The 22,200-nt window shown below is 39.7% G+C and overlaps 1 protein-coding gene across 5 annotated transcripts in view; it reads right to left on the bottom strand.

Moving 5' to 3' along the window:
* Positions 1-933: 933 nt before the first annotated feature.
* LOC117953778 (sodium channel protein type 4 subunit alpha-like) overlaps positions 934-22,200 on the bottom strand; it is a 37,802-nt gene continuing 16,535 nt past the window's right edge. For 2 of the 5 annotated variants that reach the window (XM_034887094.1, XM_034887098.1), the window contains 20 exons: positions 20,143-20,284; positions 18,883-19,080; positions 18,593-18,781; positions 18,015-18,495; positions 16,916-17,154; positions 15,512-15,685; positions 15,012-15,368; positions 11,309-11,719; positions 8,840-8,957; positions 8,547-8,701; positions 7,826-7,999; positions 7,297-7,323; positions 5,804-5,926; positions 4,703-4,975; positions 4,453-4,506; positions 4,233-4,370; positions 3,842-3,946; positions 3,425-3,695; positions 3,242-3,268; positions 934-2,422 (listed from right to left, as the gene is read on the bottom strand). In XM_034887094.1, coding sequence (XP_034742985.1) covers positions 1,191-2,422; positions 3,242-3,268; positions 3,425-3,695; positions 3,842-3,946; positions 4,233-4,370; positions 4,453-4,506; positions 4,703-4,975; positions 5,804-5,926; positions 7,297-7,323; positions 7,826-7,999; positions 8,547-8,701; positions 8,840-8,957; positions 11,309-11,719; positions 15,012-15,368; positions 15,512-15,685; positions 16,916-17,154; positions 18,015-18,495; positions 18,593-18,781; positions 18,883-19,080; positions 20,143-20,284 — 4,888 coding nt within the window. In that variant the 3' untranslated portion in view covers positions 934-1,190. The remainder of the gene's footprint in view (positions 2,423-3,241; positions 3,269-3,424; positions 3,696-3,841; positions 3,947-4,232; positions 4,371-4,452; positions 4,507-4,702; positions 4,976-5,803; positions 5,927-7,296; positions 7,324-7,825; positions 8,000-8,546; positions 8,702-8,839; positions 8,958-11,308; positions 11,720-15,011; positions 15,369-15,511; positions 15,686-16,915; positions 17,155-18,014; positions 18,496-18,592; positions 18,782-18,882; positions 19,081-20,142; positions 20,285-22,200) is intronic. The other 3 variants (XM_034887095.1, XM_034887096.1, XM_034887097.1) reach the window with 3 other exon arrangements.

Below are 22,200 nucleotides of genomic sequence, written 5' to 3'. Positions count from 1 at the left end.
CACATCTCTGTCAGTTAAAGCACCTTCATTTAATCAAAGTGCATATCAAAGGAATAAATATACAAATAAATCCCAAACATTAGAAATTATTATCAATTCATAATTCTGGTTCACAATTAATTATGTTTTTCTATACATTTTAAAATGTTAAAACTGTAATTAAAAATGTTATAAGCAAATGTTAGCTTTGGTTAAAATCATAGCTTCATAGCAGCTGCAGTCATGAATGCAAAATTGCTCCTCATGTCAACATTTGTTAGCAATATAGCATGCTAGCTACAGTGTAGTAGCTTAGTTGGGTAGGAATTGTGTTGTTCAGTATAATATAAGCTGCATGACGACAGCATGTTGGTGGACCAAAGTGTTTCAATACTCTGAGCACTTGTAGTGGAATTTATATCAGTATCAAAACAGCTGAACATTGTTTTTGTCAAAAGAAATGTGAACAAGCTGCATTTCATGAAAATGTTTTTATCGTCACGAACACAGGCTAGTATTTACAGCTGCTTCAATTTGTTCTCAGATGCTGTTTTCTGTAAGAAATGTTCAGGGCCCTGTAGGCCAGAGAGGTTAATTGTAAGGAGGATTTTTGCATTTTTCTTTAGAAATCAGCTGTTTATACTCAGTCACTCCGCACTTTGTGCTCATTGCATTGTTAAGGCTGGACTAGCGTCTTAATTTTAGTTTCACAGTTGGAATTGTCATACATAATGTTTTGCAGTACTATAAGAGAGGACACAATAAGCTAGGCTGGTAATTTGCTTTTTTGCCAACAAGGGAAAGGGGGGGGGGGGGGGGGGGGGGGGGGGGGGGGTCAGAGGGAAAAGGGTCAAGAGTCACTACTACTGGTGTTTACTGATATTTGAAAAGAATTTGCAGATCATGTGGGGTTTAGACATGACAAGACATGTCGGTGCATGACATTCATGTTTAATTTAGGTATTTCTTTTTTTCAATCTGGCAATTGTATATTTTTAAGAAGTTGTGAGCAATTACAAGTTTAACTTCATCTCTTGGAGTTCAGGACTGCAAAATTAACTTTGATTGTTCAATTTAAACAGCTGAGTTACTTAACATATTGCATATTTCCTCGGCATCTACTCATTTATATAAAGTTTTATCTCTTTGACCATGAGTTATTTTGAGCTATGTTCTCTGCTGTAAACAAAACAGAAAAAAACAATTGAGTCTCAAAGGAAAGTTTCCTCATAGTTTTCACCAGGCTCTCCGAATTCAGAGTGTCTGGATGTTGATCCGACAACCTCAGAGAGGTCACTTGCTGCCCTGGTCACGCTGTCATAAGATGGTGGTGAGGACAGTAGAGTGTCCTCTGTTGTCTGGGCAATCTCCACCGCAACAAGTCCATAGTGCTGCATTAGGGAGGCTATCAGCCCCTCCGTTTCTGGAGCATTCTCCACATCCACTACAGTCTCGTAGTTTATTTGTCTGTAGAGGTAAGATGCCTGCTTCATCTGCCGGCGCACCAGATGCCTCCTGTAACACCTCTGGATGATGATCGCGGACACCTCTTCCAGTTTGCGACGCAGTGTGGAAGTGATGGGCTCGTGGGAAATCTTGGAGGGATTGGTCATCATGAACTTCTCTTCCATTTGCTGTTTGAGGGCGTCCATCTCACCCGACTCCCCCAGGACCCGCTTTGTGAAGGCAAACAGGATGTCGAGACAGTGGATCCTATCCCCGCTTACCATTGGAAGGTCCATGGAGATCAGTTCGATCCTGTTGGGCTTGGCTATGCGCAGCGGCTCTGACAAATTGTCAGCAAAAATTGACAGCATGGAAAACTCAATGAACTGTGTGGCCTCAGAATCAAACTTCTCCCAAACCTCATAAAACATTTCAAAGTCATCCTCGCTCAGTGGCTCTGTACTCTCCTCTGTGGCAACGCTGAAGTTCTCCAGAATGATAGCTATATACATATTTACCACAATGAGGAAAGAAATGATTATGTAACTGACAAAGAAAGCTATGCCCACTGAGGGGCTTCCACAGTTTCCCCGGGTGTTAGTGCCAGTATTGACAAAGTAAAGGTCACACTCCTCTGGGGAGCTGGCCATTATAGGACTCAGGAGGTTGTCCCAACCTGCCGAGGTGCTGATCTGAAAAAGGCAGATCATACTATTCCCAAATGTTTCAAAGTTAAACATGTCGTCAAGCCCATCCTGTTTTTTCACATAGGCAAAGTTTGCCATACCAAAGATAGCATAGATGAACATGACAAGGAAAAGCAGGAGGCCAATGTTAAATAGTGCTGGCATGGACATCATTAAGGCAAACAATAGAGTCCTTATTCCTTTGGCTGCACGTATAAGTCGAAGTACACGTCCTATCCTTGCAAGTCTTATGACTCGAAACAGGGTCGGAGACACAAAGTACTTCTCAATGATGTCTGCAAGAACAATCCCTGGAATGAGACAAACAAGGCAAGAGTAGGTTTATCTCTTGCAACATAATGCACTTAAACATACTTAAAGCTGCACTAATCAAAAGGTTTACATTGACAATGGATCAAATAACTGTGTGAGATGTGAAAGGGGTTGCTCTTAGTGACAAACCCGCAAACAACTTTCACCTGACTCTGTAGTTTCCCTCAGTTCTACGGCCACTTCACTTTCACTGTTTTAACCAACCTTGTTTCCAGCCACACCAGGAAGCACATTTTATTTCCAATGTTTTAATAAACCCACTGTATGCTATCTCCTGCTACTGCCCAGCATCAAATGTCAAACAAAGTTTGCTCCTAGCTGGTGAACATAGTGGAGCATTAAAGAGCTAGATATTTTCCTCGAGAGTTGGTTGAGAGTTAAAGATAGAGTGAATACTGGACTTATTCATCAGGTGGCTAAAAATACAACAACAAATAAATGCTAACATTGCTCCATGTCTACTGAATGCGTAAATAGGCAACTATTAGCTAACATGTTTGCCTCCAACTTTATACGCTGACATGCTATGTTGTATTTACAACTCCTTTCACTTCCTCCCAGTGGCTAATTAAATCAGTTTATACAGCTTACATACTTTTATGTACATTGTAATTTGTTGAATTGCAGCCAGAAGTGTATCTTTTATAAGATAAAGTAACAGTCAATAATACGGAAATTAACATCAAAGGAATGAAGGACAAAAGTAAATAATTAACTACAAAGCCTTTGTCAAGGCTGCACAATCCTCTGTATCTGTAATTTGAATATTAGAAATGTTTAGAGATTTTTTTCTGCACCTGGATATGGATACATCTGCCAGAAATCTTTCATTGAAGGGTGTACAGTAGTCCAAGAGAAAATAGCAAAAGTAAAAAATAAAATGTGTTAAAAAAGATATTCTGCTCATAGACAACAGATGTTACTGCCCTTGGCAGAGGCAATAGTTAATGGTGTACCTCTTGTTTTGTGTCTCTACTTACCCACAATAGAGAGAATTATCACCACAAAATCAAAGATGTTCCATGCAACTGTGAAGAAATAACAACGGAGGGCAAAGATCTTGATCAGGCATTCAGTGGTGAAGATCACAATGAAGACCAGGTTGATCTTGTTGAGGATGGACTCCTTGCGCTCTGACTGCTCATCAGTTTCCACCATCATGGTTACCATGTTGACGATGATGAGCATCATGATCATGATGTCGAAGGCTTGCTTAGACACGAGATCGAAAAAGAAGGCTTGGAGAATATTCTAGGATTGGGAAATACAAATGGCTATTATTACTATTTTAAACAATGTTAGCAGGCAGGACAATATGCAGGATTGGGGGTTATCAAGACAACATAAAATGCCAATGTCTGAAAAATGTGTTGGATTTGAGAAATATATTATTTTACCGCAGGCCTTGGTATTGGCTTTTGAGGCTTTTTAGATCCTAACTTCTTCATAGCATTATAGTACTTCTTCTGTTCTTCCGTCATGAAGATATCCTGCCCTCCTAAGTATAGGCAAAAACACCTATCATTATTTTTACAGAAAAATCATGAAAAACAGAATGTCGCTTATACAAAATATTTCCTTCTAAACTAGGTCAGTTAGTATTTGCATGTATTCGTCATATTTGGTTTTGCTTGGGGAATGAAATATGTAAAACATTTTAAATTTGAAACATATGACTACGTTATTCTTAATGACTGAGAGGCTACATTGCATCTATCTTGTGGAGGGACAGAAATACTTGCAAATACCAAGTGATCCAGGCCTACTGTCAGTGTTGCCAATACTCATCTTTCTTTTCTGCTGATTGAAATTGTCAATAATGACACCGATGAAGAGATTGAGGGTGAAGAAGGAGCCAAATATAATGAAGATGACAAAGTATAGATACATGTAGAGGTTGATTTCTCTGATGGGTTGTTCCTCTACCTGAAACCAAATAGTTTTATAAGTCAGAGAGTTACTGTAACATGTTAATGATGTAGGCTGTGGTGTAGATAGACATACTTACTCCTCTTGAATCAACAGCTGCATGCATTATTTCCATCCATCCTTTAAATGTAGCCTATCATTTAATAAAAAATCCACAACGTTACTGTCTGGGCACTGCATTGCATTGTGAATCATTGACTTTATCCATAGAAAAACATTAAAAAATTGCCCTAGCTTATATGTTTTATGATCACATTAATTCCTCATGAGAGAAAGCGTGTTTAAAAGATTTGACAAACTTCCAAACAGTGCGGCAGAAAAAAACTCACCACTTGCAGAAGGGAAAGGTAGCCAAGTCCCACATTGTCGAAGTTGACCTTTACTTTTGTCCAGTAGAACTGGGTGTCATTCATAGAGAGGCACTCTGACTTGTTGTTGACTACAGAGACACTGTGGATGAAGCCTGTTCGGTTAACACACTTCCCGAACTTGCCAGCAAACAGGTTGACCCCCATGATGCTGAAGATGAGCCAGAAAATGAGACACACCAGCAGCACATTCATGATGGAAGGGATGGCTCCTATAAGAGCGTTCACAACCACCTGATGAGCAAAAAGACACAGGTTACTCTCTGAACACTGAGGTTCTCTATTAGTCTATCTGTGAAGATTCCCAGTCCTCCAGGTCATAGTTAACCAAGGAGTGTCAACGACAAATGGACTTGGTTAAGGTCGAGATGACTTCTTCAGTTCTGTTGACTGACTGGTAGGGAAACTCAGCTATTTAACCTCTTTGGGGTTGTTGTTGAGACGATCGATTCTGTTTTGGCCGTTAGCACTGTCTATTAGACTTGTTTCAGATCTCTGAACCCCATGTCTTTGATTTCTTTCAGCAATTCATGGCAATTCAAAAGCAGTAGAAAGCAAGTTCTTTTTTAGCTCATGATCTGATAGTTGACTAATAATGTAGGTATGCAATTTTAACTTTTCATTAATCAAGCCAAGACCAAGACATTTGGTTAGACCATTCCCTCAAAACCACAAATCTGAATGTCATGGCGTTGCGAGTGGAGAAGTCAGGTGGTTGAAATCATTAGGATTAATCTTCCTGGCACCCTGAATCTTGGTGTAGAATTTTCACGGCAATCTATTTAAAAGTTGAGATATTTCAATCTGAACAAAAAGTGGTGGATCAACCAACGTACATCCCTAGAGCCACTCTGCAAGCATAGGTAAAATCATCATCAAACAGTCCCATATCCTTGGTCTAAACTTCATATCAATCGCAAATGCACTGGGAATCTTTTAATAACTTGGCAACAACAACAATATGTCTTTCAGAATACGGAACACACATAAATACAGTCAACAGAAACTTTGTTGTAAAAGGGATATATAATATCAGTGTAGTTTAGAAAAAACATTTCTCACCCGCATGCCCTCAAATCTGGACAGAGCTCTGAGAGGTCTCAAAGCCCGCAGAGTCCTCAGGGACTTGATTGCAGCAAAGTCTGAATATCCTAGTGAATTTGCTACCAGGCTTATTAATGAAACCTATATGGAGTACAGAAAGACGTGTGTATTGTAAGAATCATTAAAAGGGTCCAACAACGTTCTTGTTTAAACCTTTAAACTTGTGGGTAATGTAGCAATATTTTTTTTTCTAATGCAAGAGGAAGAACAAAAACATTGTGAAAAGCATTGAATAAAGCAATATCCCAAACATAGTCTTATCAAAACATTAGTCAATGTATTGCATAGTTTTTCTTAGCAATTATATAACTTTTGAAAGAAAGAAAACAATAAGAAGACCATAAAAGACAAGAAGAACACATTTGAAGAGCCATATTTTAGAGTTTCTGTGTGTTTTGGGACATTCCACAGTTAGGAACCCAATTACTTAATTTTTGAGGTTTAGGTTTGGTTTGCTTGTTGTGTCATTTTTTATCAAATTTAGACTTCCACTCTATTCTACATCCAAAATGGAAAAAACTAAATGGTATTCCGCTGTTGAATGGCCCTTGGATGATGGCTATGAATGAAAATGGCATGATATAAATGAGAAAAAGTCATGTCATGATGGATGACAAAACACAGACAAGTATGCACAATATGAACAAATGTGTCCATGAATGCATACTCAGCTATATATGCATATATAATATGTATATATATCAAATAGAGGGAGTTTTATAAAGAATGTATATCTATCTTTGCCAAATTTGCTTCCCAATTTGCATTCAATTGATCAAATAGGTTCATTAAAAAGAATTTAGGACTTATAAGGTCCCAATGGTCTGAATTTCTTTATAAAAGTCTATTTACATTTGTGTTTGTCCAATATATCTAAAGAAGGTACTCAAAATGTATTCTCAGGACAAGAAAAGTCTTTGGCTTCAAGCAAGTATACATGGAAAAATTCAAAAACGCTGTAAAAGAAAGTAAGGTGGTAATTTTCATAGAAACAAAAGGTATGTTACTGCAATTATCAGAAGGATTTGTCTTTTCCTCCAAACAGACATAACAACATTCAGCACATAAATTAGACAGAACAGTTTAGACATGAGCTCAACTCGTGCGTTTCTAAATTGACTAAAATGTCTGTTAAGCAACATTTTTATAGGTTTAATATGCTGTATAAAGTACATCTTCTGTAGATAAAGCTTAGAGTAAATGGCATTGCAATTGTTTTTGATATAAAAGCCAAGGTCCTAAAGTAACAAATTCATAGAATGTATGATGAGTATTTTTAAAAATTGTAGCACATTTCATAAGAAGTGCATTTGTTGGAAACAAGACGGTGGCTTTTGATATCACAACAGAAAGCACTTACGAGTGAAAAAACACAGAAGCATTTGTGAGGAGGATGCAAGTTTCCAATTCCAGAGCCCATACTCACCTGGGACCTGCTAACTACAACTTACCCTAACAATAGAGCGGTCTGTGGCAATCTGTGTAACAGCAGGTGAAATCAGAGGAAGTCAAGTCAGGCCTCAGGCTGCACGCCTCGGGCACTTTGGATTACCACTACAGTGCCACATCTATTTTACCCAACAGAGCACTTCTTTTTAAATTGTTTGACAAAATCCTGGCGTTAAAGCAAATGTAAAATTGTTCTATTTATTGTGTGATTTATCTGCATGCTTTCTAGTAAATTGATCCAGGTCGTAAAACAGTTGTGTGGAGTTTGTTTTAAAAAAGAGTAGCTGATGGTGGGGGAAGCACGATTTTGGTCATAAAGATGGCCCGTTGTTGTAAAGCATAAATGGATTGTTAAGTGCTTTCCTGTAAATAATGTGTCACTCACCAAGCTGTAAATCCCACAAACATGAACAAGCAACATTCAGCTACAATGAGAGAGGTTACACTTTAACCTCAATTATCAACATATGATTCGTAATTACCAGCATCCCTTCGTATGGTGCAACAAAAATAGGCAAAATGTTCACTTACATCCACGATAAGAAAGTCGAGCCAGCACCAGTAGTTGGTGAAATATTTCTTGAAGCCGTATGCAATCCACTTGAGGAACATCTCTAGCACAAAGATGTAGGAGAAGACCTTGTCGGCATACTCCAACACCACCTTTACGACTTTTCTCTTCTCAATATAGATATCTTCAAATGCCTGCAGCACAAGAGGGACAGCGGTGTGAGTAAACGCCACATCACACCCCTACTGCTGGTTGAACATGGAAAACTATTTAACATCTGATTAACTTTAAGGTTTCTGAAGGTACAATTGTAATATGGAAACCAGTTGTTTTAGATACAGAAGTTTTGCTTTACAGTTTTTCAACCACCCTGAGAAAACATGTTGCTGGCAACCACTGTTGGAAGGTTGTCTTTAAACTTCAGCCATTAAGCTTCAGTAATACTGCACTGAAATCAGACGCTAAACAGAACTGGAATCAGACACTGAAGTGAAGAAGGCAGGAATTCCCCTCCTACTTCTACTTTATATACTTTCTTTTAGAAGTTTTCCATTACTTGGGATTTGAATTTACATGGAGTAATTACCTTCTTGCCTTTTAGACAGATTTCATGCATACATGTGCAAACAATCACAACAAATCAACCAGGACTTAAAAGATGACATGTTTTAAAAAAGATATACATTTCTTACAAATTAAATAGTGTTAAATTAAATAAATAACAAGTAGAGTTTGTTGTACCAGAGCCCCACTGCTGAGCAGGATCATGAAGATGATAAAAGTCTCAAACCAGCTGTGCTCCACAATCTGATAGCAGGTCTTCCTCAGCCTCCACCAGGCCTGGCCCAGACCGCGGCTGGTATCGATCGCACAGCACTGACAGTGCCTCATGCACACTAAGCGGGAAGCCAAAACAAATCACCACAGATTATACTGCATGAAGGAAAACTTGTAAAATGATTGTTGCAAAAGCTTTGATTACACTTTATATTTATCGTTTCACATGGTTGTAACTCTTAATTCTCAATTCTCACATTCTGGGAAGCATTCCTCCGGCTCCATGCTTTCTTCAGGCAGCTCTGACAAGTCGTCCATTTCTTCTCCAGGCTTCCTCAGATCCACTGTGCTGCCCTCTGATAGGCTAATCCTCTCCTGAGTGGTGAGAAGCCTCACTGTTACCAATCACTTTCTCACTTACTTTTTAAGTAAACAGTGTATGAACCAATACTGAGTTGTTATACACATGTATAGCACAGAATATAGACGGATGAACGAGTGTTTTCCATCAGCTGTCAAAGGCTAAACACCTGCTGTGACATCACTGGTTGGATAATGGCCACATATGCATTATGCCTCTAAATTTTAAACACAACAGAGCAGTGTAGCAGCATTTTTCTGCTCTTTGTTCAGTGTAGATTCATCCCATTAAAGCTTGCTCACTTAGATGTACTGCCTTGCATTTCAATCTCTTCTGAGCCTTAATACATTTTTGATGAGATTTCAGTGTGTTGTAACAGCAACATATTTAACACGATTTATAGGACAGAGGTGCAGCTTCAATCCTATAAACTGGTACGAAGTCTAATCCAGCATTAAAGAGCACCCGCATGACCTGGAGACTAGATTACCAGCATTGCAATATTACAGCTTGAAGACAGAGAGAATGTGGACTAATGACATATTAAGACAATTGTTGCCATATGCAGACATTGGATGATTGCTCTTGTAGTTTTTTAAAGTGATCTACCTGAAAAATACTTTATTCATAACTAACTAATACAATCTTGCCATTTTTAGTGTGCATTCAAAGCTCTACACATGTAAAAGGTATCCTTCTGTGTGGCTGAGCAGATGCCCAGTTAAGCTGATGGAGGACTGTTTTTTCTATTTTCCTTTTCCCTAATGCCTAATTCTGGTGCGGAGCAGAGCATGGCAGGGAAATAGGAAGAAAGAGCGCCAGACTGCAGCCCGCTCAGCTCTGCTTTGCTCAGCTGTGTCACTTTAATCTGCTCTGCAGGCCTGACTCCACATCTGGCCTGCTGCTGTCTGCCTGCCAGAGAGGGCAGGAGCAACACACCCTCCACCTCAACAAACCCCCGACCCACAGGACATTGAGACACAGAGGACTCTAGAGGAAGGATTGAGGCAAGAGCAAGAATCAAGGAGACTGATAGAGAGAGAGAGAGAGAGAGAGAGAGACAGAAAGAGAGAGAGAGAGAGAGAGAGAGAGAGAGAGAGAGACAGAGAGACAGAGAGACAGAGAGACAGAGAGGTTTGTTCAATTAATTCAAGTTAGAGAGAAAAATGGGTAAAGGGGTAAATCTTACTAAATGATTGTGTATGAATACATACTGCAACTAAATTATTCTAACTTTACACAAATAATCAGTATTGATAAAACCTGTTTAAACAACTTTAGTCATCCATGGTGTTTGCCTGCATACCAGCCAATGATAAGTGTCAACAATTTTGACTTGACTTAAATCTGTTTGATCCAATCAAAACTATAATTGTCATTCTCTCAGCAATTCACATTGTTTCTCTCACATTTAAAAAGCTTTGCCAAATACAGCAGTGAATGTCAAACTTTAAAGGAATACTTGGATATGTTGGCAAATACGCTAATTCACTGTTTTGCTGTTAATTAGATGAGAGGATTATTACCACTTCCAAGCCTATGCTTAGAAAGAAATGAAGTTAACACCAATAGCTGATTAGCTTAGATTTGCATAAAGACTAGAAACAAGGGGAAACAGCTGGCTCTGCCACACAATCCATCTACCAGCACCTTCTCTTTCTAGAACATTTTCCAGAAACATCTTGGATACAGAGCCAGTAAACAACTGGCTACTAAAATCTTGTCCTTGTGTTACCATTTTACGTTTTCATTTTCAGGTTGTCTTACACTGTAAATTGTATGACAACAATGTTAATGAACCTTAACAACAAGAACAAAACACTGCATTTGCATGAAAGAAAAGTTTTTTTTCAACTTACAGTTTGGTTGTCAAAACTCCTCTCATCCACTCATTCAGCCTCTAATACAAGTCACATAATATCATTTAATACTTTAGTTCCATAGTGTCCCAAAACATTCTTGAAAAGTACTGTGTAGTGTGCTACGTATTAGAAAAGGAGAGAAATTGTTTAATTTGTTTGGTGAACTTCCAATTAGTTAAGTCAAATTAATTTTGGCATTTCAGGCAGAAAGCATGACAACAACCTGGATACGGTAATGTAAGGTTAATACAGAGTGAAGGAGGATTCAACTCAGAAGTGGAAATAACTTGGATTTTACTTGTTTTGACATGTTTAATTTTGGTGTGAAACTTCTGACTATGTTGCTTCAGGCTTCACTCAAAGCTTTGATGTAACAGCAGTAGCAGTGGTTTCCTACCATTGTTTCACACAAACTATTTTGGTAGATAATAGACTACTACAACAGTAAACTATGAGGGTTCATGTCCATTGTTAACACATATATCTGGAGGTGAAAAGCTCACCTGTTTGTTGTCTTCGTCCTCTGATGACTCAGAAATCTCCTCCTCCTCGAGAAACTCCACATCTGACTCTCCAGGTGCGATAGGAACAATAACAGTCAAATTTGGGTTTGTCATATAGCTGTCCTCCTCTGGTGTGATGTACTTCTGTACATAGCGTCCAAAAATTCCACCATTGCTTTCCACGTGATTTCCAACCAGCTTGATGGCCTGACCGGCTTCTTTGGCCTTCTGATTACGACGCTTCAAGCTGCGGTTGAAGAGGTCGGCGATACACGTGGAAAGCCAGGAAACCCCGGATTGGATACGGCCGATGGCGATCTGGATGTTGTTCAGATCGCCATCTTCGTCTGGAGCAGAGAGGTTGTCGGAGCTGAAGGAGCTGAGCAGCAGGGCCAGAAAAAGATTCAACACCTGTTGAACATGTTGACAGACATATGTTATGTTACGTTACATTTGCTTTGGAGAAATATCAGAACATTGTTATAATTTTGTAGACATTTATCCTGAATATGGCAAAAAATGCAGTATTTACATTATGCTTATGTCAACATTTATCTTTCTTTACTAATCAGACCAAAGGTGTGCCTTTAAGCTAAAGGATAAGTGTACCTAGTGCATGACATGACCTTCCACATATTGTGTCAACAATGGAAAATCCTGTATTGTAAATTCAGGAGGATATTCTACACAGATATGCTCAGGCACATATGGCTTCAGCTGCTTTCAGACACACTGAACTCAAGTTTCCAAGTATCCAACTCCCAAGTACTCAATCTAATAGCTTAGAGAGCAGCAGCATCAAGCCCATCTCTGCACAGCATGTGTGTGTAAGTGTGTGCATATGTGATGTGCACAGTTGGTAAGGATCATCTTTTGCCACTGAGCCATTCAGAAATGAGGAGCATGAGCAGAAGATTAGTGATGAATGCCCTACAACCTTCTTGCCCCTAAGCATCGTGGATAATCCCTTTGGATAAACAGCTTTCCCACGATTCAAGTGCAGTGGAGGTTATTGTCCTTTAAACTCAATGAGAAGCACTGTTGTGATCTGGTCACAAGTGAACAGGGTCACCAGAAGGTGTCTTTATCCAGCAATTGTATAACAAGAGAAACTGCTATGTGCTCTTTAAGCCGATGTCATCTTTTGTCAGTGCTACTAGAAGGTAATTTAAAGTCATTAAGTATTTAATAGCATCAGAAGGTGTAAACTTGTGGGAAACCACCAGGCTAAAGATGATATAATGGTGCAAGATGTCTAGAAAACAGGGCCTTTTGCAATTGGCCATAACAAAGCCCTCCCGCCTTAGTTACTGTTAGGGCTGGGCATCAGTAATTGATACCTTTAAGTTATCGGCTGAAACAACGCAGTACCAAGTAGTATCAAAACCTCTCCAGTCACACAATACCCTTTTTATACAAAGATTTAGAAATAAACAAGTATTTGTATGATTTTGCTCGCAGGCATTTTAAACAACCTAGTGGTTCCATTAACATGATGGTTATCACATCCAGAATTTTCAGGTGTCTGAGGTAAAAGGCAAGACAGAGACGGTTTCACCTCAGAAGCCTGAGAAGATTTTGTGTATCTCCTTTAATTACTGGGCAATTTCTAATCTTGCATTATTGAGAGCGTCCTGACTGGTAACATCTCTGCCTGGTACGGAAACAGCACCAAACAACGCCGTTTGTTCGGCTGAACACACAAAAGGAAGAGCACTACCCTGGCTATCTTAAGGCAGGCATTGCAAGAAAAAGGCTAGGAGAATCGTTTAAGATTAACACTTAGGATTAAATGAGGAACAAACTAGCATATAACGGTAGGGGGAACAGAGGGCATGCTGGGAACAGGTGGCCAAAAATGTGGGATATTTTTTAGTTCAAAAATCAGCACTAAAATGACACCACAATGAAGTAAAACTACGGACCCTAAATAAATCCTGCAACCGCTGGCTGCCAGCACTTCCGGGATATTTTGGATCTGTTCTCATTTACATAGCTTACAGGACACAGCTGGACAACAAATCACCATATGGGTAGACCAACAAATATACATATCCCCTTATTATGGCACAGAGTGACAGCAGTTGTGTACAAACAGAGCTGGCATACAGATTAACTGCTTTTTACAGAAACAGCTGCATGCAATGAAGTACACGCTGTGTTTCATCCTGTGTGAAACTCAATACCTGCTGCAAAGGCTGAAACGACAGCAAGAACACTCTGGCCTTGGCTGATCCTTTGTACAGTACTTAGGTCACAATTTCTCCCATAAAGCTTAGTTCATTAGCAGTGGATAAAACATTTAGTCCTGTTGGACATGAGGCTGCGGTAAACCCACTGCAAGCGTAGAGTGTCTGGTGAGGCTACAGTTTGCAAGACATGTGTAGATACATGTGCAGATGATACATACAGTATCTTACTTAGGAGGGAAAACAAGAGGGTTTATATGTCGTCCAGACGTGATCTGTTTTGCAGCCCGCTAATGCTAATCAGCAAGACACCACAACACTGTTACACAATTACTTTCTCAGTGAAGAGCATGCGTTCAAGAGCACTAAAGGAAAAATGCACAAACCATTCTGGCTACACAAATATGCAATCCGTTTGCAAAATATATCACGACGAGGCACCAACAACTGTCCGAGGATGTCCCATCCTCATAATATGGAATCACCAAACCTTAATTTGTGCAACATAATCCCTGATTACTCATGACATCATCATTTGGATTATAGTTGCATTGATGTGCAGTGAATTTCTCTAAGCAGGCTTCATGTTATTATATATTGTTGAAGACTGGGGATATTCTGTAATTTTGTGTCAACAAATCCAGTAAAAAAACCAAAACCAACTATGTGTTTGTGTGTCTGTCGTTCAATACTTTCCGACATCCACAGCTTGTCTTTGGCTCACGGAACCAACATACCCACTGGTTCAACCTAAAAATGTAAATTGATCATGAATACAAACTTTCACTTCAAAAAAAAAAAAAAAGGCAAAGCAATCTATTCAAACAGCAGGGCACTGTTGTTATTAGCAAACGTTACTCTAGCAGGAGTAAACGGTAAATGTATTGAAGGCTATACCTAGTCTCACTCCCTACTCAACAAATAAAGCAGCTTGTTCAGTGGCCCTCAGCGTCTGTATGAGATGCTGAGGGCTTTCCACTACTTGACCGCAGGGGGTCGACGACGTTGACTTTTCAAAAAAAACTAACATTATGTACATAACCTACGAAAGCTAACATCACATCCATAACTTACTTAACATACTTATGTAAATCCAAAGCATGATCTTTTCCCAACCCTAACCAAATAGTTGTGTGGCCTAAACCCAACCATACCCCACACGTTGAAAAACAATGCCAAAGGGCAAGTGAGAATGAGTTGTTTGGCAACAATTTTCAGCTGCAGATTCTGTGTAGTAGTGAGTATCTTTTTTGTATTAACTCAAAATAAAGTACAGTTCCCATGTTCATTTTAATGAAGAAAAATATCCCCCAGTGCAACGGTGTTGCTCACTGAATGTTTTTTTCGGCAATATTGTTAGTGTAAGGTTGAGGTTGACTTTGTGAAGTTTTCTTTTGTAGATTTAAAGAATTTACATAATAATAATAAATCTTCACAACTCAATGCTTGTTTTGGTGATGAGATTTGTTGAAAGACATTTTAAAAGACTTAAAAATGTCCAATTTAACACTCACCACCAAGTTCCCTATGACCATGACCAACATGAAAACCAGGATGCAGAGGGGCTGCCCGGCCACTTCCATGCAATCCCACATGGTCTCGATCCATTCACCGCACAACACCCGGAACACAATCAGGAAGGAGTGGAAGAAGTCCTTCATGTGCCAGCGAGGCAGCTGGCAGTCAATGGAAATCTTACACACACAGTCCTGGTAGTTCTTGCCAAACAGTTGCATGCCCACCACAGCAAAGATGAAGACGATGATGGCCAACACCAGTGTCAGGTTCCCTAGGGCGCCCACAGAGTTTCCGATGATCTTGATGAGAGTGTTGAGAGTGGGCCAGGATTTTGCCAGCTTGAAGACTCGTAACTAAAGAAGAGAACAAAGTGAAAGAAAAAAAAGAATGATGCTGCATATTTACAAGAAACACTATGTTTAATAAGATGGAGACATCAGTATTAAATCATTTGCCAAAAAGAACTACATGAGTGAAAGTTGAAGATTTTTGTTACCAGTCTAAATGATCTCAGGACAGACAGACCCTCTACATTTGAAAGACCTAACTCCATCAGACTGAGGCAAACAATGATGCCGTCAAAGATATTCCATCCCTGTTGGAAGTAGTAGTAGGGGTCCATGGCAATCAGCTTCAGCACCATCTCAGCTGTAAAGATCCCTGTGAAAACCTAGAGATACAGATAAAAAGGCACATCAATACAGTAAGAGGTGGAAAAAGTAGCAAAGTATCCTATTCAAGTGAAATATAAATCACTTTATGTATTTACTTAACTCTGCCCTTAATCAGGTTTGTATATTAACAACAAATGGACTGAGTAATGTAAAAAGGTGTTATTTGTCCAACAAGTAATTACCACCCGACTGCAGTTCCCCTCAAAATGCGTTTTAGAGTCTTTTCATTGTTTTTGAATTATGACCCACATATTACAGTACTGTTTGGATCAGTCTCACCACTCTCATCAACCTTGTTTCCAGCAGCAGGCTGTGGTTTTCAGCGGAAAAAGACCCAATAAACCCACCGTACACTTTAGCTTCAAACAATATACAGACAAAGTTAGCTAATAGCTGGTGAACAAAGAGCATTTAGCAGCTTAACAGACAGACATCTCCCTCAGGACTTGGTGTAGACCAAAATAGAGCTAAAAGGAGATTGAATATTACATTAACCAGGTAAACTTAAAACACAACTCCAAATGAATGTTGCTTTGTATTTGTTGGACATATAAATAACTGTTTATTAACAGGTGCCCTAGTAACAACTTTGTATGGCGGACTTATTGATGTGTTTACAGGTTGTTCTGCTGTTCCAAATATTTATTCTGTGTTTTGTATGCCTGGCTCTTCAATGTCTTGGTTGAATATCTGCTGAAAATGTACAATAAAAACTCTTATAGAGAAACAGATAAAGGTCAAAGTGAAAAAAACTACAAAGCAATAGAGGGAATTCTTCTGCAATGTGGCAGTAGGACCTAAATTATTATTATTACCTGTCTTTTTAAATAGCTTTTCAACCTTGAAGACAGCAGAGTCTATACTTTACCAGTAGGGGGAGATGGCAAATACAAATAAGGGAATCAGTCCCACCTCCTGCTAAAAATATTCCCTCTTACCAAAGATTATCTCAAATAGTCCCAAGCAGAACATTTGACAAAGCATCAACATGCCCTCTTTAACTTTAGGTCCAGCACAGCACTGGCTATAAAAAAACAACTCTCTGATATATTTATTTAATATATATATTTATATATATAAAGACATTATCTGAATGAACAACGTTGTCTTTCCTTTGCTTTTTTCTCAGTGAAACCCACAGTCCTCTCCAAGTATCCACCAGCACTTAGAAGAAAGTGTGTCAAATGCTGGAAAACTGCCCACCTCAATCATTAAAAATCCCTCACCAGATTTCCCACTGAAAGCATTGTGTTGAACTCATCAGTCATGGGGTAGTGCTCCAGGGCCATGAAGAGGGTGTTGAGCACAATGCATATTGTGATACCCAGATCCAGGAAAGGATCCATCACCATGAACTTCACCCACTCTTTAATCTTCAGCCACCAAGGGCAGCAGTCCCATATCAGGTACTTCTTGGCGAAAATGTACCAGCAGGGATGGCACTTTTGCCTCGACACCTCCAGCTCTGCAAGGAGACAACACGGTGAACTATTTATATGCAGGCTTTAAATCCCCCCTTGAAAAGTAAACCAATATTCGCTTTTCCTTTCTTGTCAAACCCCAGTGGACATAACCTAAAGCCCCAGCATGTACGTACAACTCAGAGTTTTATGCTGGCTTCAATCTGTAATAGGTCTCATAGGATAAGAGCAATCTTTAGAGGGATAATGTGCTTTTCCCTTTCCGGCTGGGTGTTAGTTGATAAGATTGATTCCACTCTGGACACACGGTCTAATGGCTAACACTGTCCCCTCACAGTGAGTAGGCAGTGCTGAGTTCAATCCCTGGGCCAGGCAAGGTCTTTCTGTGTTAAGTTCTTTACGTTCGCTATTGTCAATGCCTGACTATGAGGCATTGACAAATTGACCGGAGTTGGTCCACAAACTCAAGTTCACTAAATAAGTTAAATCTTGTTTGTTTAATCCATGCAAAAACAGTAAAAAACAACTGATGTGCAAAAATGGCAAATGTTTTATGATTATGGGATTATTGTGACTCCAGGAAGTTATTGCACCCTGCCAAGAAATAGTCTGGCACATTACCACTTATAAACCGTGTCGATTTTACGCTTTAGATTCTCAAGCAAACAGGATTTAACATGTCAATTAGTTAGTTTAAGATTTTTTTGCCTTTAAACAGAGCCAATCTTGCTGTTTCTCCCTGTTCCCAGTCTTTGTGCTAAGCTAAGCTAACCAGCTACTTGTTAGAGCTTGATATGAATCGTGTAGACATAGAGCATTATCAACCTTCTCATCTATCTCTCAGCAACATTGCAAATAAGCATATTTCTAAATATAAGTATTTAATTAATATTCAAGGACTCACCACCCATGGCATCGCTGAGGAAGCTGATAGAGCTCAGCCCTCTTTTCCTTTGCACCGGAGGAGGCTCAGCCACTATCGGGGAAGGCTGGAGGAGAGGTCTGGGAACGGTGTCTTCCCTGACCTTCTCCATGCTGTAAGCAGGCATGGAGGTGGGAGAATGTAAGCCCAGTGTGGTTACCCCGTTCTGATCTAGGGAGATGTTGAGATGCCGGCCATTGATGTTAAGGCTGGGGGTGAAGACTTGGGAGCAATGGCTCCGCACGCTGCCTGCCCTTCTCTTCCAGGGTGTTGCTGTTGAACTGGCGCGACTCCTGAAGGCGTCCCCGTGATTGCTGTACTCGTCGTCCCCGAAGTCAGCCTCTGAGTTGTTGCGTGGGCGGAAAGAGCTGAAGATGCTCACTTGGCTTCCTCTCCTGGTGCTGAGTGGGTGAGAGGACAGCGTGGCCAGCAGAGGGTGGACCGGAGGGGGAGACAAAGATGGCTACAGAAACACAAAGGTTACATTAGCTCCTATGGCTTATTATAAGAACATCAAAGACTGGGAGAAAGGTTTAGAGCGTGATTGTTGGGTGATGTACCAATGCCTCATCCAGTGGGTCAAACTTCTCTTCAGCAGCTTCCTCTGCTGTTTCCTCCGACAATGTCCTGTGAGATCTTCTTCTTCTGCTGTTGTTTCGACATATGCTGCCTGTCTTCAGACAGAATGGAGACAACTCTGGGGACAATACTGAGTCTGTATCCTGTGCTTGTTGTCTTTTTGCTGCCAACTTCACACAGAAAAATAAGTGTGTTACAGAAGATTAATTTGTACCAAATAAGCACACAAATAAATATGAAAATCTTTGCTGACAGTTCTCCTTGCACCTACTCTTTGCTCTCTGCGAAGGTGCTCCATAGCCAGCTGAAACTCTCTCTCCTTTTGCCAGGCCTCAGCGATGGTTGCCTGATTCTGCTCCTCATAGGCCATGGCCACTACAGCCAGGATGAGGTTGACCAGGTAGAAGGAGCCCAGGAAGATTACCAGCACAAAGAAAATCATGTAGGTCTTCCCTGCTGAGCGCAGCGTCTGAGGAAGAAGACATGAAGTCAGTACAATCAAATTCACAATGGTCTTTTTAAACAGAAGGGCACTGTGGTTATTAGCAAACATTAACGTTTTTCTATTTTTGGCCCATTGTGCTTATGTTGCTTATGCTTATATTATTGCTGAGATTTGGGGACTTACAAAGTAGTCCAAGATTGAAAGCAGCAGACATTCTGATAAATGGAAAAAAAACAGTACCTAAAATAGCCAATGTAAGCGCTCATTGCACTGTTAAACATAATTAACAATTTAATAGCCAATTCAGTCTGGCTTATAACCACTCCACATTTTTTTACATATATAGTAGCTAATAATAGCTTATATGGGTAAGCTTGGGAGCTGTACCAATGCTTGTGTTGCTCGCCCCTATGCACTATGTTGTAAAGTTGTGTGTCTTCATCATTTCTCCCTAATTGACCAACTCCTATCTTTCTCTTTAACTGCTAACTGCTCCTCTATTTTAACTAGCTAGTCGCTCACTTTGTATATCTGATGTTTGGTTCTGGGCAGTTGGTGTGTAGTAGGTAAATCACAACAAAACAACTGCTTGCATGCTGCAAATGCAATTGAAGAAAGAGAGGTATAAGTGAACCAAACAACAAAGTTAAGGGTTGCATAATCAAAACCCTCTATTAAGCTGAAGAGAACTGCAGAGTCGGATAATAATTATTGGTAGGTTTGGAACTATGAGCGTCTGTTGTTTAGACTTGTAGTAAGGGGTTTTCATGGTAAAAATATTGTTTATATCCTGTCTGACTGCTAATGTGGCTCGACCTTATGGACTACATTGTGAAGTTATTTTGAGTCACTGTGTTACCTATATCTCCCAAACTAACCAGTTAAGTAAAATACTATCATAACAATAGCAATTATGGCCAGTCTAAACAAAATACCCAAATAAAAACTGAATGTTCCTTCAAGCATCAGTATTTTACATTTGATTGATGAGAACTGTTGTTTTATACTATATATTTGTGAATCTATAAAAATTTTAAAAATCATAGCAAATCATCAAAGAACATTAAAATGAGAGAAAAATTGGACCTGGTGAAAGAGTTTTTCCCAGTAGTCTTGTGTCATGAGACGGAAGAGAGCCAGAAAAGCCCAGCCGAAGGTATCAAAACTGGTGTAGCCATAGTTTGGATTCCTCCCTACTTTTAGGCAGTCAAATCCATCTGGACACTTCCTGTAATACACAACGAGTTGAAAGACAGAAGACATGTGATTCTGGGACAATACTGTTAAACAACGGCTGTGCAGCATTAAATCAATGGCAGCTGGGTCAAATATAGCTGTGATATAGTGTGCAGGCTGCTTTACATTGGCTAAAAAATATCCCAGTGTCTACATATGGCCCTGTGGGGCCTTTGACTCCAGAGGGGAGGGAAGCGGATGAGTTAGTAAGTACATACACTCAACACCATTATATCAACTGAAGAGGACACTTCAAATTCTTTCCAGGCAGGAGCACTAAATTGCACTGCAGAAAAAGGGATTACGTTGAGCCAGATGGATATCAAATTGCAGTTAAAAAAAATTCAGCTTCATGCCTCCATCTCTGATCTTTATTGTCAGCATAGTGGCATTACGGCAAATATTTAAGTCCAGCAGCTGAGAACAAGCTGGACTGCCCCGTCAATCTGAGTGCAGAATAATTTCATAATGGCTGGGAAACAGCTGGGTGGCAGAGCGTTGCTGACAGAACAGCTGTAGATCTCACCATCCAGTCAGCTAAGCAGGAATGCTCACTAATATCCAGCAGTGAGGACAGAGGAGGCTGCGTGAGGCCAGCAACATCTTCCAGGCAGAAATTGACAGGAAGATGTCATTGCATTACTGTTGACCTTTTTTCAAAGTATACCGTAGTTTTTGTTTGGTTTAAAGTGCTACCTGTGGGAAGCTTTTTTTTAAATATAAATTCCTAAGTAGCAAGCAGGGATAATAAAAAACTAAAACATATTCTGTATTCAATGACTCTCTGATGACCTTTTTAATGTAAAAGAATGACTAGATTTACATGATTTCTCAACATGACTTGTGAGTTAAATCTAATATTTCGTTTTCTGATTGTTCACTGTTTTGGATCACAGCACCTTTCAAAACCATGGTTCAAGATGCTGTACAGTGCAACATTGGTTGAGAATCTTTGACTATTTGACCCTATGAATGTGAGACTTGTCTTGCAGTTTGATGCTGCTGTAAAAACAGGGCCCCTTTCAGACTAATATCCCTGAAGTTTTTTCATGGTAACTGCCCTGGAGATGCTCTTGCATGGGTTTATCCAGAGTGAGCGCTCTTCAAGAAGAGCTGCTATGCCACATGCACTTGCTGTGGGATCTGATCTGGCTCCTCACAGACTGGTCCGAGGAAGGCAAGAACATGTAGTCACACCAGTGTTCTTTTTCTATGTACATGATATAGTGTATTACTTTGTACTCAATGGTAATATAGTCGACATCCTACAGTTTATGCTAAGTATTACGTAGATTTTGAGTTTGAAGTTTGAGTTGTCTTGTGTTTTTATAGTATTGTTCTATACTGTAGGACAAATATATACTACTATAGGATAAATACATATATACTATTAAGGCAACCATTGCTTTTAATTGATTTGTTTTTGGTATAAAAGTCAGTTAGTCTTGCATGGCCAGATTATTTTTTTCAAATGTTTGATACAAAACGTGACCCACAACCATTTAGAGCAACAGAACGACAAGATTTTGGGTGAGTAGTCTATTTAAAGTTTACCAGTTATGTTTTGTAACTGCGTTTAAAACTAGCACAATGCTCCTCGGTCGGACATCTGTATTAAAGCCGCCCTATGTGAGATAAACGGTTGTGATCGGTCAGCCTAATTTCTCTTGGGCTGGAAGTCTGTCTGAATGGGAGGGGGGCCAGACGTTATCTGCCAGGACAACTGAAACATAAGCTGGCAGATTTGTCTGGTTTCAAGGCCAAAGTCTTGAAAGTGGATTTTACATTATTGTTTTTGCACTGTAATGAAGTTGTTTCACTGCATTACCTTATACCTTTAATCTAATTCTGACAGACAGAAGTGCAGACTCAGTACTCATTGTGATGGATTACACATCTCAAGGAAGT

This window comes from Etheostoma cragini, chromosome 12, assembly GCF_013103735.1.
Source record: "Etheostoma cragini isolate CJK2018 chromosome 12, CSU_Ecrag_1.0, whole genome shotgun sequence".
In the NCBI taxonomy this organism is placed as follows: Eukaryota; Metazoa; Chordata; class Actinopteri; order Perciformes; family Percidae; genus Etheostoma; species Etheostoma cragini.
Note: the sequence above shows the minus strand (reverse complement) of the source record. Positions and strands in the feature narration are given on the sequence as shown.